This window comes from Xenopus laevis, chromosome 8L, assembly GCF_017654675.1.
Source record: "Xenopus laevis strain J_2021 chromosome 8L, Xenopus_laevis_v10.1, whole genome shotgun sequence".
Classification (NCBI taxonomy): Eukaryota; Metazoa; Chordata; class Amphibia; order Anura; family Pipidae; genus Xenopus; species Xenopus laevis.
In genome coordinates this window covers 124,314,796-124,335,124 of record NC_054385.1, presented here as the reverse complement: position 1 = coordinate 124,335,124, position 20,329 = coordinate 124,314,796, and the positions used below count along the sequence as shown (strand labels likewise).

The following is a 20,329-nucleotide window of genomic DNA, read 5'->3' as shown; positions in this document are numbered from 1 at the left end:
CTGATTAACCCCCTGGGCAGTGGCCATCTTTGATATCTAGGCCCACCCACTCCTTTGATTGCCACGTGATTACACCAAGGAACTCTTGGCACAGTACAAGGAACATGGACTAAATATAGTAATAGACAGAAGCAATAAAAGACCCCTACCTACCCAACCTTTGCCCCTTAAGTGGCTGCTCCCATAAAGTCTTGGTGGATTTTTTTTTTATTTTTTTTTATAACGGGACGACCCTATGTATCCCACTAGTTTCTCATCACATACACCATATGTAACTTCAGATGCATCATCTCAGACAGAAAGTGTTGGACTGACACCCCCCGGGCCCCCCTCTGTAGCTGCAACCCTCCCTCTGGCCCCCCGAGCAAAACTTTATCTTCATGTGACCACACCGGGGGGCAATGTAGGGAGGAGCAGTAAAAGGAGAAAATCTGGGCCCATGAGGACAGTAGCTCACTGAGTTTTTTCCCTGGCCAGTCTATTGCAGACATAGGGTAAAGTGGTCCACACATAATGGGGAATCACAGATATTCCACAGTTTATTCTGGAACTAGGGGTGGAAATTCTAGGGGGGTTCATGGCCACTTGGTTCCTAGTGCTTTAATGATTGGGCTTCAATGAAGTGTATTCTTTAATGCAGGGATCCCCAACCTTTAGAACTCGTGAGCAACATTCAGAAGTAAAAGAAGTTGGGGAGAAACACATGCATGAAAAATGTTCCTGGGGTGCCAAATAAGGGCTGTGATTGGCCATTTTGTAGCCCCTATGTGGATTGTCAACCTACATTGGGGCTCTGTTTGGCAGTGCACCTGGTTTTTATACAAATAAAACTTGCCTCCAAGCCTGGAATTCAAAAAAAAGCTCCTGCTTTGAGGCCACTGGGAGCAACATCCAAGGGGTCGGAGAGCAACATGTTGCTCACGAGCTACTGGTTGGGGATCACTGCTTTAATGGATGGGATTTTCTATGCAATCTAGCAACTGCACTGGCGGCCTTAAATGGCATGTAAAGGCAAAAAAATAAAATCCCATTTTTACTTTCTTTAATGAAAAAGAAACCTATCTCCAATATACTTTAATTAAAGAATGTGTACCGTTTTTATAATAAATCTGACTGTATGCAGTAAAATTCTTCCTTCATTTACTGCTTTGGATAGGAATTGTCAGACGGTCCCTAACTGCTCTGCAGGGAAACAATCATACTTATGAACAGCAGGGGGAGCCCCCGTCTTACTTCCCAGCCATGCAGAACTCAAGCAGCTTTGTTTGTTTCCCTGTAGAGACTGTGTAGAGATTTGTATTGGATTTTATTTTTGCCTTTACATCCCCTTTACTGTTTCCAACTCCAACTGCAGCGACAAAGATCATGGAGCCAGATTTAAACAGATAAACTGGGATTCTATTTGGAGGATTATTTTGTTCTGCAGAGTTGGAGAAAGTTTGTATTAAACAATACAAAAACTATAAAATCTACATTAGATTACATGACAACACATGACCCAGTGCAGTCTGTATACTCTGATTATTAATCAGTCTTGCTGTATCGGCTTCTGGCAGATATTATTTCACTTGTGCTGTTTTGATAATTTATGATGATCCCTAAGCAGCCTAGACCACACCGAGCATGTGCACAGTCTTGGTCTTGCAAAGATGTTTAACAAAGTTACAAGATGGTGACCCCCTGTGGCCTATGTGAAAGCCTAAATCATTTGTTTGATTAGACTTGTGGTGCAGTAAGTTCTTAATGTAGACCAGGCTCAGGAACAAGGCAAGGTGAGTGGTAGATACAGAAGATATACCCTGCCCAGACCCAGGACAAGAAGAGTAGTTCATTTAGAATTAATAACCCCAGATGTACCCAGAGGAACCTCATTTTCCTCACATTCTTTTGTGGTAGTAATGAAAAGATGGGGCAAAATAGTTGCAATTTCAACAAAGGAAGGTGAACTTGTACCAAAAGATCTGTACTACAACTCCCAGTGGCATATTCAAAGTTGTAGTTCAGCTACCTTCACGGACATTCCACTTGCCCAGCACTTATTCAGAGCATGGGGTAGCCAGGGCCAGGACTAGGGGAAGCAGGATAGGCAGGTGCCTAGGGTGTAACATGAGGGGTGGCATGTTTTCAGGGGTTTAAATAATGCACAATTTACTATGGATGCACCGAATCCACTATTTTGGATTCGGCTGAACCCTCGAATCCTTTGTGCATGATTCGTCCGAATCCTGGAACGAATCCGAATCCTAATCTGCATATGCAAATTATGGGTTGGGAATGGGAAAACATTTTTTACTTTACCTTGTTTTGTGACAAAAAGTCACGCGATTTCCCTCGCCATCCATATGCAAAGGAATATGCAAATTAGGATTCGATTCGGCCAGGCAAGAGGATATGGCTGAATCCGAATCCTGCTGAAAAAGGCTGAATCCTAAACCGAATCCTGGATTCAGTGCACCCCTACAATTTACACCAGTCGTTGTGCCCTGAGCCTGAATGTAGCACTGGGGATGAGGGCAGTAATGCTGAGCAGCAATGAATGACGGGGGGGGTGGGGTGGGAGCAAACAGTGGGTGGCAGCAAATGGCCAGGGAAGGGTATGGGTGGGTATAAGGGGTGGAGACTGGCTTCGAACGATCTTGGGTGCAAGTATCCCTTGACCGGACTCTGGGGGTAGCACACAGGTTAAGCACCTCATTTCAGCAGCACCCTTATTTTGTTCCCTGAGCCCTAAATATTCAATGGGCCTTTGGAGCAAAAGAAAATCAAAGCACAAAGGGACCCCCCACACCTCTTAACACTGAACATGTTAAATATGCCTGTGCTGCTCTTCGGGCACCAATCTCTATGGCAACAGAAAGCTTTTTCTTTCCCTGCAGGAGAGGGGTACTTAGTATAATCATATATATAGAGCAACATCAGCCTTTATTCAGCTTGAAGGTAGGGAGTGTGCATTACAAAGGGACGCTTCTTATTTTCTCTTTAATTTGCAGGCAGACGCTCTCCCTTTGTCCATAGCGGCCCTTTCGGTTAACAAAGAGAAATTTACCTATCCGGGGAAAAATAACATCAATAAAGCTGTGCCGAGTACCCATGTTCTGCAGCGATTGCCTTCAGCGGGGCTGGCATGAGGGAAGCTTGTTCTTAGTGCAGAGGGTGACTGCATGTTCTAGAAGTCTCCAGTAGTGCCAGGGTAATGACAGAACACAGGAATGATAGATCAGCACACAAACAGCGTTTTACACTCCGTATACAGAAGAGAGACAAGTAAACATAATATCTGCTTTTTGGAGCTAAGAACAGGCATATCCAGCAAAATGGTGCTGATACCAATCCCTAGATCAACCTTTAACTGTCAGCATTAATACCAGTAGCCCTGTGTTTTCCAATTTAACTTGATGAAAAGGTGCATCCGACCCTTCCTTGAAAAAGTCTACTGTATCTGCCAGCGCTTGAATACATGCATATACTTTATAGATCATACAATAGGTGTCCCACCTGAAGGCCATTTATACAGCCCAGATTGACTTTCATTTAATGGGTTGAATAAAGCCTTAACTCCTTCCTTGCTGAGTCTGAATATAATTGAAACCCAGAGATGTCAATATCTTAAGAACTGATTCCAGGTGATTTTTGGCCATTGTCTTACCGACACTCAGGCAATACCCAGATCATTGCTCACCCCTTGTGATTTTCTCCTGTGTAGAGCCAAGGGGTTTCCAATGACTGTAGTCAGAGCCTTAGGGCCTTTACACACGGCGGTTTTTCCTGCGCTCCCCTGCATTTTGCTTTCTTCCGTTCAGCTGCAGGGGAGCGCAGGAGTAGACGCACACAGACGCATGTAAGCGCCAAAGAAGGTTGGGACGCAGCATGTTGCATTTCACCTGCGTTTGCCGCTTACATGCGTCTGTGTGAGTACAGCCCCCTTCAAAATAATTGGGTGCGTCTACTCCTGCGCTCCCTTGAGGCTGAACGGAAGAAAGCGCAATGCAGGGGAGCACAGGTAAAAACACCCGCGTGTAAGGACCCTTAGGCAGCAAAATTAATTTGGCCTGGTTCTGGAATTTGTGGCTGGACTTGAAAAAAAAACTGTTCTGTTTATCAGTATCAAAAAAAAAAAATCACAAAATGTAATATGCTGTTTCTCAGCCCAATCAATTAAACCCTGGCATAACATTAGATGTGTTTTTATTATTATTTTAGCTGCAAGAGATCAATAAGTGCTGACTGCTGATCTGTTACTATGGGTTACAAGACCGGGACAAACTTCTCTTATAATGTTCTAGATTCTGTGTGCCTGGAGTAAAAATATTGCTCATTATTTTTCTAGTTGCCAGCCCAACATCAAGACACTTCATGCAAAATCCAATTCTGGAGATGTAAGAGGGGGGCCTCTACCATACCTCCCAACATTTTGGAAGTAAAAAGAGGGACAAAAAAAATTTTTCCGCACGTAGCGCAGCAATTATTTTGACCACACCCCTTTCTGTGGCCACACCCCCTAATTACCATGCTCGTTTTACAAAATTTGGCAGGTTATGAAAGTTTGAAAATATTTCTCCTTATCTAAACTGTGTTTTTGTGTCTCAAAATTGTTACAAAGTATCTTATTTGCACCTGTTAGTTGTTCTGGGCTCTCTGCTAAAAGCCAATTAAATGAGAAACTTTGTTTCTTTTTCTGGCTGTTCAGTGCAGAGAAAAGAGGGACTTTCCAGTACAAATGAGGGACTGCGGGTTGAGCTGTCAAAAGAGGGACTGTCCCTCCGAAAAAGGGACAGTTGGGAGGTATGTCTCTATTAACCAACTGCCACATAGACTGTATTGAGCACGTGCCAATCAGATTGGAGAGGGGTTAAGCATTTGCAAGTGTTGGGTATTTATGCCTTAAAAATCAGGGGACCTCAGTTATGTGGCCCCTTAAATTATACTTCCTTGTTTAAGGAGCCTTCCTTGATATCCATTATAACAACAGTGGTACCCGAGCCCGACCCAGTCTCCCTCACTTATAACTTTACTAATGATCCGACTTCTGCCTGTGATTTAGGGCTCTTACACACGAGCGTTTTTACCTGCGCTCCCCTGCGTTCCGTTTTTCGGCGTTCAGCCGCAGGGGAGCGCAGGAATAGACGCATTTCATTAATTGAAATGGGGCTGTACTCACACAGGCGCGTGTAGGCGCCGAACGCAGGAAAAATGCAGCATGTTGCGTCTCAACCTGCGTTCGGCGCCTACACGCGCCTGTGTGAGTACAGCCCCATTTGAAATAATGAAATGCGTCTATTCCTGCTGCTGAACGCCGAAAAACGGAACGCAGGGGAGCGCAGGTAAAAAAACGCTCATGTGTAAGAGCCCTTATGGCTTCCGTGAGCAGCAGAACCAGCTGCGGGGCCTCAGTGAGAGTTCCATCCTCTGAGCACCTAATTATCTCATTAAGTATGAATGCTGCTCTAATTGAAAGGCTGAATTATTCAATTACTGGGGGGAACCTGCCTGGCACTGGGCACTTACTGGGAACAATATACATACAGTATATATAAATAAATATATATGTATATATGTATATTGCTCGCATTTTCCAGGCAAGAAAAAAAGCTATATATATATATATATATTTTTTTTTTTACAAACAGTCTCTCTATGATACTGGCACTCACAGGATTTGTATATAGGTACACAAAGGTCAAAAAATGGTGAAGAAATAGCAAGGTTTGACCTTTGTGCACCTATATACAAATCCTGTGAGTGCCAGTACCATAGAGAGACTGTTTGTAAAAAAATTTCTACTGCAGCACCCAGTTAATTGACTAGCTTTATGGTGTGCAGCCTGTACCTGCCGTTTTATATATATATATATATCTCTCAATGAATCATGTTATAAATATGAATATCAATGAATTACAATGCAGAATTACAGAGTTGGGTGTGACAAAGCACAGAGATTATGAAAGATGGCGCAAAAAAAGTGCATGAGAAATACGCAATTTTAGAAGTACACCGTTCATTTTACATTGGTTTGGCAGTTCAGAGTAAAGCGCGTGGGCTTGTGTGCACAGTACATTCCTTTTCTGCATATTTGTATTTGTACGTGTGGGCGGGAGTTGCCATAGTGCTCACCTTGGTTGAAAACTCACCATCTCCCACCACCCACCATCACCATTCTTCATGCGTAATGCAAGGCCATCTAGTGTAAGAAATACAATTTAACTCTTAGGGTCTTATACCTGGCATGTATGCGACGAACGCAGGTGAAATGCGACATGCTGCGTCCCACCTGCGTTTGCCGCTTACATGCGTCTGTGTGAGTACAGCCCCCTTCACAATGATTGAGTAAGTCTACTCCTGCGCTCCCCTGCAGCTGAACGGAAAAAAGCGCACCGCTGGGGAGCGCAGGAGAAAACAGCGTGTGTAAGGGCTCTTACAGACGAGCGTTTTTACCTGCGCTCCCCTGCGTTCCGTTTTTCTGCGTTCAGCCGCAGGGGAGCGCAGGGATAGACGCATTACATTTTTTCCAATGGGGCTGTACTCACACAGGCACGTGTAGGCGCCGAACGCAGGAAAAATGCAGCATATTGCGTCTCAACCCGCTTTCGGCGCCTACACGCGCCTGTGTGAGTACAGCCCCATTGGAAAAAATGTAATGCGTCTATCCCTGCGCTCCCCTGCGGCTGAACGCAGAAAAACGGAACGCAGGGGAGCGCAGGTAAAAACGCTCGTCTGTAAGAGCCCTAAGAGCGCTTATTCTGATATTGGTGGAGCAAGCAGAGGCAAGTGTTATATGACAGATCTCAGTCAGCTATGTATTGCAATATACAGAGACACAGTTAGGATCCCTGCATTTATTACCCCCCATCCCCACTTGCATACCTCCCAACATTTTGGAAACAGAAAGAGAAAGAAAAAAGATTTGCTGGGAAAATTTTTAACACACCCATTTCATTTTTGTGGCCACACCCCCTAATGACCATGTTCATTTTACTAAATTTGACAGGGTATGAACGTTTGAACACATTTCTGTGGTTTTTATGTGTTATTACAATTTTGCTAATGAAGGTGAATTGCCCTTTAAGCTGCACTGTTTCCCCCAAGAGACCTGCTTATCTTACATTGTTACAATTGTATCTTTGCTTATCTTAAATTGTTACAAATTTGTGTACCTGCCACGTATTCTGGGCTCTTGGTGTACCTGCCACGTATTCTGGGCTCTTGGCCAAAAACCAATTAAGTTTTAGAAACTTTATCTTTTTCTGCCTTTAGTGCAGGAAATCAAAGAGAAAGTCGGGACATTTGAGAAATAACCCAGGGTTGAGCTGTCAAAAACGTGACTGTCCTGAGAAAAATGGGACAGTTGGGAGGTATTCACTCGCACCCATCCCACCATCACCTTCTCTGTCAGCTCTGCTGCTTCTGGCCAAGTACAATCCATTCCATTGTGGATTGGAAAAACAGGAGATTCAAACTGGTGTTTGCGGCCATCGGAAACCGCCCTAGGCCTCGGGCCGTTGTGGCCTGCCCACAAATCCGATCCTGAGGCCTATGGGAAGCTGTTTGGGCCTCTGCGTTCCTGATATGTCTAGTTCAGGCCTGGAATCTTCTTTGTATTCCTGTAGGGAAAATTGAGATTTGGGTGCAAACAGGTTGGGCTGTTATTGCAGATGATCAGGTAAGAGGAGGAAGGGCGACTCTCAAGAATTTGGGCAAGTTGACACAATGTCTGCCAAACGATGCCAATGAAGACGCTCCATGCAGCATTAGCATACGTCAGATGAAAAATCATACGTGTAGTTTACACATCAGATTTTTCTGTCAGCCCCATTTATTTTGACCCATGCATCCGACTGTGTTCTGTCGATCCGGCCCAATCCTACAAAAGCCCTGACTGATACGGCTTTTATTTGTGTGCTTCAACCGACGCCATCCCCGCTACATGATTTGTGAAATGCAGATGCTGTGTGTATTCATTGGCGTATACCACAGGCACGATGGGGCAGAAAGCCATTATCATGCTGTAATTCTGAGGTAAAAAAACATACAGCCTTGTGGGTAAAATTCATGGCACGGAATTTGTAAACAAACCCTAAATGAAAGAAACAGTTAAACCAAAAAATTAACATGTTTTAAAAGAATGGTAATATAGTGTATTGTTGGGAAAAATGTGTGGGTTTATGTAATGAAGCTGCTGTGTAGCCATGGGGGCAGCCATTTCAGCACAGGATATAAAGGAGATAACAGATAAGCTATGTAGAATCCCATTGTATACTACAGAGCTTATCTGTTATCTGCAGCAGCGATAATTTGTAGACAGATCCGCACACACTCGATTAAATGCAGTGGGGAAGATGCCCCTTTTATTATGCCACCAGTAATTCAACGATGAAGGGAGAGTTTTCATACTGAAACTGAATTACTGGTGGCATAATAAATAGGGGCATCTTCCCCACTGCATTTAATCGAGTGTGTGCGGATCTGTCTACAAATTATCGCTGTTGCGAGGGGACCCGGCCGGATAACCAGCACCACCATTGCAGTTAAAGTAAATTCAGCAGTAAGGTTTATACACACAGCAAGTTGCAGCAGGTCCTATAACTGTCCAAATAGTGCTCCATCCAGGCACCCAATAAATCAATATAAATTTGAATTGTGGAACAGAAGGACAAAGTCGCAGGTTTAACTGCTAAAGTGCAAATTCAATGGTCCACACGACATGTTTCGGGCACATCACTTGAAAAAGGGCAGATGTGCCCGAAACATGTCGTGGTTTAGCAGTTAAACCTGCGACTTTGTCCTTCTGTTCCACAATTCGAATTTATATCGCAGTTAAAGTAAAGTACAGGTGTGCGGCAGAATTATTACATTGTGTACAATTACCTTATCTGTTATCTGCTGTGTATCCTGTGCCTTTTCTCCTTTTTCAGCTTTGAATGGCTGTCCCCTGCAGCTACCCAGCAGCTTGTTTATATAAACTGTAGTAGTACTTATCCAGGCACGTTTCAGGGGCTGCTGCCGCCTGAGGCAGCAGCCCCAATGCCGCCCCTCCTCCTGCTCCGCTCTTCTAACTACCAGCGTCGGAGCGGGTGGAGGAGGGGCCGCATCGCTAGTGCAGTGAGCGCAATTGCGCTCGCTGCGCTAGAAGAGCCGAATTTCCGTTTTAAAAAACGGAAATTCGGCTCTTAAAGTTACCAGAGGCGGCTTTTTCCCGCCCCTGGTAACTGGCCGCTCCGTGCCGCCTGAGGCAAGATTCTCACCTTGCCTCATGGCCGGAGCGGCCCTGTACTTATCTGTTATCTACTGTGTGTCCTGTGCTTGAATGGCTGCCCCCATGGCTACACAGCAGCTTGTTTATATAAACTATAGTAGTACTTATCTGTTATCTACTGTGTATCCTGTGCTTGAATGGCTGCCCCCATGGCTACACAGCAGCTTGTTTATATAAACTATAGTAGTACTTATCTGTTATCTACTGTGTATCCTGTGCTTGAATGGCTGCCCCCATGGCTACACAGCAGCTTGTTTATATAAACTATACTAGTGCTTATCTGATATCTACTGTGTATCACATGGCTACACAGCAGCTTGTTTATATAAACTATAGTAGTGTTTCTAAAGTAAACACACCCATTTACCAGTGTAGAGCAACAACAGGACATAATATTCTCAGTACTTTAAAAACACTTTTGTTATTTAGTGTTACTGTTCCTTTAATGACTATAACTCGTGTAGCCATAAAATAGGTTAAAGCTGGAGACTTTGCCACTGGGACCATCGTTCCCTCAAAACACCACAGACTGTTTCACACAAATTCAGCCACATAATGTCAGTATTTATTTGGAGGCCTGAGAATGGAGCGTTGATCAATTACAGGGCGGGAGATTTTCTTTCGCTTTACTATTGGACAAAGATCGTGCCCGTACCTCCCACTACCATAGAGTCTCCCGCAATTAATCCAGAGCGTCCTTTTTTTTTTTTTTTTGCCGTTCCGATATCTTCCGGTAAGATGGCGCCGCCCAGAAAATGCCGGGCATGTGTTCCTCGGACAGCTGATTATTAGAGGGGTTTTATGATGTGGTTTTAAGTTTTAGTTTTGTTTCTGCTTTCTGTGCGCGTGATTCTCACCCCCTGAAACTACATAATCACCGGTACTTACACTTGTCTCATCGTCTGGAGAATACGGTAATTTAAGTTCACTGCTTTCTCTCTTTCTCTCTAGTCAGTGTCACATGATTGTCAGTTTATTTCTGTCTGGTTTTGTCAGGACCATTAAATCTCATTTTTTGGCTTCCTCCGTTAATCAGTATTTTAATATGGTGTTGTGTGATGTTACAATGTAGATCTTGAGTCTGAAGTACATACACACCCTATAAGGGAGCCAAGCAGAACACACAGTACTGTATGTATCCAGAGAGCTTACAGAGAGGATAAAAGATTCACAGTATTACAGCATTAAACTTAGTGCCCTGCTCTGAGCAGTATACACTCTCCATGTGGTATAGAGGGGTATTCTGTTAATTCAGGCACAAATGCAAAGGCAAAACTCACTAAGTAACAAAGGTGAATGTACCCCCTACTGTAAATAAGGATATTAGAAGTCACTGAGGGGTTCTGTGACCATATAAAGGCACAAGGCTGCAGGGTGAGTTATACAGGGAACTCTGAGTATCACTCATGTATTATAAGGGATAATGTACCCCCTACTGTAAATGATAAGGATATTAGAAGTCACTGAGGGGTTCTGTGACCATATAAAGGCACAAGGCTGCAGGCTGAGTTATACAGGGAACTCTGAGTATCACTCATGTATTATAAGGGATAATGTACCCCCTACTGTAAATGATAAGGATATTAGAAGTCACTGAGGGGTTGTTCTGTGACCATATAAAGGCACAAGGCTGCAGGCTGAGTTATACAGGGAACTCTGAGTATCACTCATGTATTATAAGGGATAATGTACCCCCTACTGTAAATGATAAGGATATTAGAAGTCACTGAGGGGTTGTTCTGTGACCATATAAAGGCACAAGGCTGCAGGCTGAGTTATACAGGGAACTCTGAGTATCACTCATGTATTATAAGGAATAATGTACCCCCTACTGTAAATGATAAGGATATTAGGTGTTATTGAAGGGATCTGTGGCAATATAAAAGCACAAACCTAAAGGCTGAGTGCTTATATGCAGGTCATGAAACTCTGAGGTGTCTTTTAATATATCTTATATTGTTCTCTTAATTGTGATTAACCCCCATCCATATATTTTCCTTTCCAGCAGCAAGAGAATGAGTGCCTCCTCTGTAAAAAAGAGCCAGGGCATGAAGTTCGCTGAAGAACAGATGCACAAGCATGGCTGGAAAGAAGGTACTCGACTAATTCACTTTGTCATTTAGGGGCCTGAGCTTCCCAGCCTTAGTCTTTTGGGTTCCCTGCTACTTTTCTACAGCTGCGAGGGTCGGGCTGTGAGCAATGTATTCCTTTGCAATGCTTTCTCAGTCTCACTCTTGCTGAAGAACAGTATGGCTATAGCTGTCATTGGAAAGCCTGGAAAATAAACCATTCCTCATTTGCTCTGTTTAATAATAAAGTGACAGGAGGTAAAACGTGTATAACATAAACCCTTTTACTCTTCTAGGTAAAGGCCTTGGGAGACGGGAAAATGGTATCTGTGAAGCAATCAAAGTGAAAGTGAAATGTGACCACGCTGGGGTAAGAGAGACCAGGAATTAGAAGCAGCAGCGTCACTGGTTGACTGTCTCTAGAGTCTAGATGGTCCTTTAGTTTGGCTGAGGATTATGGGAGTTGTATTTCACAACATATAATCCTCTGCATTTTAGAGGTATCCTGATGTTGGTGAATGTGCGAGTATAGTGGGGGTTGAGATTTATCCTGCATAAGCATGATGTGGGGTAAGGGATAATATATTTAATAATTACTAGAACACAGCAGCTCAATTTAGTTAACACTGCACCCTATATAGTCATTAAAGGAGGTGCTTCACCTTAAAATTAACTCTTAGTATGTTATAGAATGGCCAACTGTAAGCAACTTTTCCATTGGTCTTCATTTATTTTATTTTTTATAGTTTTTGAATTATTTGCCTTTTTCTTCTGACTCTTTCCAGCTTTCAAATGGGCCCATCTAAAAACAAATTCTCTCTAAAGCTACACATTTTGTTATTGGTACTTTTTATTACTCCTCTTTCTAGTCAGACCTCTCCTATTCATATTCCAGTCTCTTATTCCAATCAATGCATGGTTGCTAGGGTACTTTGGACCCTAGCAACCCGATGGCTGAAATTGCAAACTGGAGAACTGCTGAATAATAAGCTAAATAACTAAAAAAAAAACAACACAAATAATAGAAAATGAAAACCAATTGCAAATTGTCTCGGAATATCCCTCTCTACATCATACTAATGGTTAATTTAAAGGTGAACAACCCCTTTAATCAGGAAGTGGTACAGTAAATACATAATACATATGTTTGCCCATTTGCTTTAAGCTGCCATGCTTCTCATTCACACTCGGTGGGACACGGTACTGCAGGTTACATGAAGGGGGAGAATCCTGGATAATTTGTTTTCCCTTTTGTGTTTAATACCCTTAGGTGGGACATAATTCTGCTGAGCAGTTCACCTTTCACTGGTGGGATCACGTCTTCAATAAAACAGCTTCCAGCATCTCAGTTGAAGCAGATCAGGTGAGAAGGGAATACAGCCCGGTGTCCTGCTGTGGGGCGGTGTCATAGAATCACCAACACTTTTGGAACTATATAAGTGGTGGAAATCTTGTGCCAATCAATTTAGGACTTTCATTGGCAACACCCCAAAGAACCCTCGGCTCCAGAGCATGAATATCCAGGTGCTGGGAGTCATTCTTTGGCATTGAGACTCTGTTCAGAATTGGATTACTGTATACCTCAAAAACCACAGATTATTGAAGGGGAAATATAAAAACAGAACAAAAAAATATACAGTGTAGTTTTTTTTTTAAAAAAAAATGTTCGTTACACCCTTAGTGCTCTGACATTTCAGTTTTACGTGTATCAACTTAGAAGTGTTTTTCATTGGTGAGAAAATATCAAATAAACATATGGTGATTATTAAGAGTAAAACAAAAAAAAAAAAATAGAAAGGAAATAAATTATAACTTGGTAGAACCCACACTTTAAATCAGAGTGAATTCCACAGTGCTGCAGATGGCATATAGTTGTAGCAGAGTGGAAATGAAACTTTTAGCAGCACACTACTCCCGGTGGTATATTATACTCACAAGACATGAGTTGATGCAGGCACTGAATATAATAGGCGATCCACTCCGCTTCCGATCTTCTTTGATCCTTATTTGGGCAAAAACAAAGTGACATGTGCAGAAGCGCTTTTCTAATTGTTAATAAATATCTAAAATTGCACTCACAGGTGTTCTCGATAAAAGCACATGTAAAATCAATGTGAAAGTCTCCATATACTGCTCGCAGTTTCTCAGCGTCCTTTACAGTCTACTGCGCATGTTCACTGGATGCTTCCGCAAAACTCAAGACACAGTTGTCCTCGCTAACGCATTTCGTGCGACTGGCTTCTTCCTACAGCGATGACGTCTTCTCCTACTCATCGCTTTTTTTATTAGTCCTTAGCTTTATTGATTCTACACAGTTTCTTTCTTATAGCTACATATTACCAATTAGTTGCGAAGAAATATTCCTTTATAAAAATCATTACATCAGAACAATAGAAATTTTATTATGCTAAAAATGTTACATTGTATTAAAAAATGTCCTAAGGTTAAAATCCACTCGTCAGGGACAGAGTTTTAAGCCTATGTATCCAACAGCTTTCTCTTTGTAATGTTTTATTAACCAAATCCCTTTCTCTCCAGTCCCCTCCATTAAAAACATGTCACAAGCCCATCATAAGTTCCCATCAGTACGTGTCATTTTAAATGTTTTAGTCCCCCACTTCCCTCCCTTTTAATCCACGTTCTCTGCTTTTGCCCAGAGTGGTGGTTTACATTGTAAACTTTAATCTAGTGTGATAAAACCCCTGCCGTAAATTTTTCTCTTTTTGTCGTTCTGTACAGTCCTGTATTGTAAAATGCATATAATGTTCCATAGAATGGACAAGTCATTGTGTTCCCATTTTGATATGTTATTGTCCCTTAAATTCTGATGTTCTTCTGTTTAGGAATAAATTTAGAAACCTTTCTTAAATCTTTCCTAAGCAGAAGAACATCAGAGCAACCTCTTTATTTCTCCTGACAACTTCCTTGACTACTTGGTGGTCAGAATGGTCAGAAATTGACCAGCAGGTGGCGCTGCTGTCTGCTGTGTAACCTGAGCCTTTTCTCCTTTCAATGGCTGCCCCCATTGCTTGTTTATATAAACTATAGTAGTACTTATGTTATCTACTGTGTATCCTGTGCTTGAATGGCTGCCCCAATGGCTACACAGCAGCTTGTTTATATAAACTATAGTAGTACTTATCTGTTATCTACTGTGTATCCTGTGCTTGAATGGCTGCCCCAATGGCTACACAGCAGCTTGTTTATATAAACTATAGTAGTACTTATCTGTTATCTACTGTGTATCCTGTGCTTGAATGGCTGCCCCATGGCTACACAGCAGCTTGTTTATATAAACTATAGTAGTACTTATCTGTTATCTACTGTGTATCCTGTGCTTGAATGGCTGCCCCCATGGCTACACAGCAGCTTGTTTATAAACTATAGTAGTACTTATCTGTTATCTACTGTGTATCCTGTGCTTGAATGGCTGCCCCCATGGCTATACATCAGCTTGTTTATATAAACAATAGTAGTGTTTCTAAAGCAAACACACTAGTTGTATCAGTGCAGGGCAACACTGCATTATATATTTTAAAACACTTCTATTTTTGATGTTACTGTTACTTTAAGCAGTAGAGCAAGACTCTGTGACTCTCCAGCTCTTATTATATACATATACATCTCCTACAGTCCTAGTGGTGGATTCTGGGAAGTTAGTTTGACAGCAACTGGTAGACTGTAGATTGTATGTCCCTATTAGGCTGCAGAGCTTATAATGTGAGAAGTTGAAACTGCAGCAGTAACATACTGTATGTGAAGGTCTTTATATATCAATGGAACAAGTATCATAGGAATGGGTCCTCGGATTTACCGCACTGGACAGTGACGAGGCTGATTCTGGGATAGTTGTTCCGTTGCCTTTTGCATTCCCACAGCTACATTTTATTTGCTCTTTTTCCAGGATGGTGTTACGGTCAACAGGGTTAAAGATGAAGATGCCCCAGTGACAAACAAGAAGCCCCGAAAAGCCCTTTCTAACAAGAACATGTTATACGGACGCTTTGTTAAGGTACCTTGGCTCCCAGGCATAGTGTTTATAGTAATGGGAAGAAAAGATGGCGGCACTGGGAACATTCAGCTAATGTAGGGGAGGGATAAGGCTAATTATGCTTTAAATAATGTCCAGCAGCTTCATTGCATAAAACAAAACAACGCCAATATTCAAGGGGCTTAAATGAATACAAGGTTGCAGACTCTGTCTCTAAGTAGCTACACCTGGTCCACTAAGAACCAAAATCCTGCAAGCAGGGAATTCATGGATATTGAAAAAAATAAATAAATATCCAGGATTTAAAAAAAAAAAAAAACTTTTAAGGGATACTGTTGTGGGGAAAAAATGTTTTTTTTTTTTTCCAACCTGCTCCAGCAGAATCTGCACTGAAATCCATTTCTCAAAAGAGCAAACAGATTTTATTTATATTTAATTTTGAAATCTGACATATTGTCAGTTTCCCAGCTGCCCCCAGTCATGTGACTTGTGCTCTGATAAACTTCAGTCACTCTTTACTGCAAGTTGAAGTGATATCACCCCTCCCTTTCCCCCCAGCAGCCAAACAACAGAACAATGGGAAGGTAACCAGATAGCAGCTCCCTAACACAAGATAACAGCTGCCTGGTAGATCTAAGAACAGCACTCAATAGTAAAATCCAGGTCCCACTGAGACACATTCAGTTACATTGAGTAGGAGAAACAACAGCCTGTCAGAAAGCAGTTCCATCCTAAAGTGCTGGCTCTTTCTGAAAGCACATGACCAGGCAAAATGACCTGAGATGCTCCTACACACCAATATTAAAAATACACTTGCTGGTTCAGGAATGAAATTGTATATGGTAAAGAAAATTATTTGCTGTGTAATGTAGAAATAAAAACTCAACCATAAAAATCATGACAGAATCCCTTTAACCAGATTTGAGCAACTTAAATATATAAATCCTTTAATTCCCCTTTATAGATGGGGCACATGGGTGTGGCTATGCCTGATGAAGCTATCGCTGCTGAGGATGTGTGTAGAGAAGAGGTGCCAGTAGTCCCTGGCCTGGGCCTAAAAGTGAAAGAAACAGTAATTGTGTGTCCCCCAAGCTCAATCACTTTAATTACACGCAATGTTTTTCCTCTCGCCATTTCTAGTCTGCAACACTGCTGTCTGGTGGGGAGCAACCTGTGAAAGAGCCTTCGTCTTCAGAAAGCAGCGACAGCAGTGGTGACGAGGATGAGAAACTGGATTTGTCTTCTGCGACTAAGTACGCTTGTTGTATAGATTGTAAGCTCTTAGACCAATTGTAGGACCTTTTGTGAAAACCTCACTCCATTTCCTTGGCTGGAAGCCACAGGCCTGTTTACCAGATCCCAGACTAAACATCTTCAAAGGGAGAGTAGGGTCTAAGGGTATTATTGATCGATAAACACAATCACCTTCCAGCAGAGATTTCATAAAACTAGAAGAGCAGCTGAACTGGAATTCATGCAACATAGATGCAAGGTCTGGTGGTGCAGTGGTTATAAGAGTCTTGCAGCCAGACCTGGACTGGAATTTAAAATAGGCCCTGGCATTTCAAGTACACAAAGGCCCAAACAGCTCCTCACCAGCCCAATAAATACTTTGCTGTCTGGCATCTTAAAGGAGAACTAAAGCAGTAGCTAGAAATGTTGTACATTATGTTTTGTGCTTCTGTACCAGCCCTTTAGCAGTAAAGATCTGTGTCTCCAAAGATGCCCCAGTAGCTCCCCATCTTCTTTTCTGCTGATTCACTGCACATGCTCTGTGCTGCTGTCACTTACTGAGCTTAGGGACCACTCACAATATACAGTACACATAGAATAGAAATGTCACAATATAAGGCTGATTAGTAATTAATACAGATAATTACTACATGGCAGCACAGAAACCAGTGCAATTAGCATCAGAATTTAATAATCAGCAAACCTGTAGCATCAGCTTATATTACAGGGGAAGCTCATTTTCTGCTGGATAATTAGTGACGAGCCCTAAGCTTAGCTTCTCAACAGCCAATCAGAGCCCACTGAGCATGTGAGTGTCCCAGACACTTTCCAAGATGGTGACCCCCTGTTACAAGTTTGAAGTCCTGGATCATTGCTGCTATTGACAAGCTGAAACTTTAGCCTCGTGCAATAAGTTCACTATATAAAATATGACATTTTAAGCCATATTCATTTTTAGGGTTCAGTTTTTTTTTTTTTAAAGGTGGGTTCTGGCAAATGCCAGAGGGGCTGCCATAAAATGCCATAGAAAGTCACTATTTAGTGGGCTGGTGGGGAGCTGATTGGGCCTCTCTATTATTGGAATGCCAGGGCCTACTTTGACTCCCAGTCCAGACCTGCTCTGTTCCATGTGTAGTTGCTCCCACCGAATGCCTATGCATGTACTCTCTTTATCGTCATCATTTATTTATATAGCACTATTTATTCATCTCCCTACACAGACTGACAGATGAAGACCTGAAAAAAGTTTGTGGAGGCCGCACAGCACATAAGTAAGTGTGCGGAATGTTAACAAAAAGTGTATACAAGTGTGGGACCGGTTTTCCAGAATGCTCGGGGACCTGGGGTTTTCCGGATAAAGGATCTTTCCGGAATTAGGATCTTCATACCTTAAATCTACTAGAAAATCACATAAACATTAAATAAACCCAATAGGCTGGTTTTGCTTTTAATAAGGATTAATTATATTTTAGTTGGGATTAAGTACAAAATACTGTTATTTTTGCGGAGAAAAAGGAAATCCTTTTTAAAAATGTAAGTTATTTGGATAAAATGGAGTCTATGGGAGACAGTCTTCCCGTAATTCAGAGCTTTCTGGATAACTGCTCCCATATCTGTATAAGGGCGGATTTATAAATGTTCACAATCTCATGTCATTTTTTTAGCTGTTTTTTTGCCAAGGTGTTCTTGCCTTGAATATTTAATTTCTTGTCAAAGCAACCAAAGAGCCGTTTTAATTTGGAGAGCCATAAGAGAAAAAAGCTAAATAATTAAAAGATGACCAACTGGAAATTTTACCATCACCTACACGACTCTTAAAGAAAATGTAAACCGTCGAAACAAATAAATGTAAAACCCATTTACAATGTGCACTAGAGTCCTGCAGTGGGTCGGGTACCTGCGGGTTACCCACAAAAACCTGTGGGTTGCGGGTAGAAGGTGCGGGTATAGAAGCGGGTCGGCGGTTCTGCGGGTCATGGGTCAGGCCGCGGTTCTTCTCAATAGGGATTTTCACTCCTTTTTTACGATCACGTCTACTTCTGATGATGTCACTTCTGGTTTACAAGACAGCACTTCCTGTTTTACTCCTTTTTTTCTGATTATGCCTACTTCCGATGATGTCATTTCCGGTTTACAACGACGACACTTCCTGATTCTTGATGGTCCGGGTTGCGGATAAGGTACTTGTGGGTCGGGTAGCGGGTAAGAATGTGAGTTGCGGGTTTGGCTTGCGGATTTCAGGTCGCGGGTACAGGTTCCAAAAAATGGACCCGCGCAGGACTCTAATGTGCACAGCTAATTATTATTATTTTTATTTAATGTTGCCGTCTGCTGTTGAGTTCTGTCAAACCAGTCTTATTACTTTGCCTTGAAATGAAAGTTATTGGGCAGACAAGTTATTTGAAGTTTCTCTTAAATGCATCTACTGTGCTTGTGTTGTACAACACTTCCAGCTTTGCTGTGTCTGTCTTACAGAGGAGCCCGGCATGGTTTAACTATGAGTGCTAAGCTCTCTCGGCTTGAAGAGCAGGAAAGGGAATTTCTGGCGAAATATGGAAAGAAAGAACAGAAAAATAAAGAGAGAGATGAAAAACTGGAAAGGACACAAGGCTTGCCTGGCATGAATATACAGCAGAAATATTCTGAAGAAGGTATCGAAACAAACATTTCCCACGAGTCTTCACAGCACAAGAAGAAAAAGAAGAAGAGAAAAAGAGCGGATTCTGAGAGGAAGGAAGAGTCACAGGAAAACGGTCATGAGGAAGAGCAAATGCCGCCTTCAGAGCAGGAAGTAAAGTCCTCAAAGAAAAGCAAGAAAAAACAGAGGGAGGAGAGTCCCTCAACCCAAGAAGAACAGCCAACAGAGAGTTCAGACTTTAGCATGAAGCCTAAGAAAAAGAAAAAAAAGAAAAATAAATCAGAATAGACTTAATTGCTGTAACCCATGAACAGCGCTCAAAATCCAGGCATTCATTTGCCCCTGGCGCGTCCAAAACAGGCCCTGGCATTTCAGCCCCCCCCCCAAAGTCTGACTGTCTATGGCATCTTACAGCAGCCCCTCTGGTATTTGCCAGAATCCAGTTTTGGGCCTGGGCCAATAATTGGATCATAATGGGGCCTTAGGTAGAGGACAGGGTTTTCTAATCTGCTCAATTGATCTCGCAGATTTTCAGCCACATACAGTCAGCTGCTTTTATCAGGCTTTGTACAGCCATTATTATACCATGTGACACACCATGTGATATCTTTTTGTCATATTAACTACCTTTTTAAAGGACATATTGAAGCCTGGAATGTAAAATAATGGCAATGGTTCATGGTTTTGGCAAACACTCCTGGATTACATAAATATTGTAATTTCTTATTCATTAAACAGACTTTTCATAATTCTACATTTGTTTTGATTTGCTCAGAGTGATTGTTACATAAAGAATGATTAACTGCCACTGAACCCTGCCTAGATAGCAAGCAAGGTAAGTGGTACTCCCAGAGTAAGTAACTGCAGATGTACACACACTGTTCAGGCAGAGTAAGAAGAAGCGTGGGTTACCCCTTTTTTCTAGGGCGCTTCGTGTTTCCTGAACTATATGTGAATAGGACTGGAACCAAAAGCAAGCACAGAAGTAGCGCACAGAGAGAGAAGATGCGGGTCTGGTGCAAGTTTTACAATGACAACATTTTGCAGGTTAGGGTCGGGTACTAGTTGAGTTTTCCCCTGACATAAACATCACTAATGGAAACCCCCACATAGAAATGTAATCAGTGAACAGCCTAATTGAAAACTTA

At 42.2% G+C, this 20,329-nt stretch overlaps 1 protein-coding gene across 2 annotated transcripts; it reads left to right on the top strand.

Moving 5' to 3' along the window:
• Positions 1-9,958: 9,958 nt before the first annotated feature.
• gpatch4.L (G-patch domain containing 4 L homeolog) lies at positions 9,959-19,930 on the top strand. Of its 2 annotated transcripts, none has more exons than XM_018228953.2 (8): positions 9,959-10,164; positions 11,259-11,344; positions 11,616-11,689; positions 12,590-12,682; positions 15,224-15,331; positions 16,451-16,563; positions 17,764-17,814; positions 19,019-19,930. In XM_018228953.2, the coding sequence occupies exons 2-8, from the start codon at positions 11,266-11,268 to the stop codon at positions 19,467-19,469; spliced, it is 969 nt and encodes a 322-aa protein (XP_018084442.1). In that variant the 5' UTR covers positions 9,959-10,164; positions 11,259-11,265; the 3' UTR covers positions 19,470-19,930.
• The last annotated feature ends 399 nt before the right edge of the window (positions 19,931-20,329 follow it).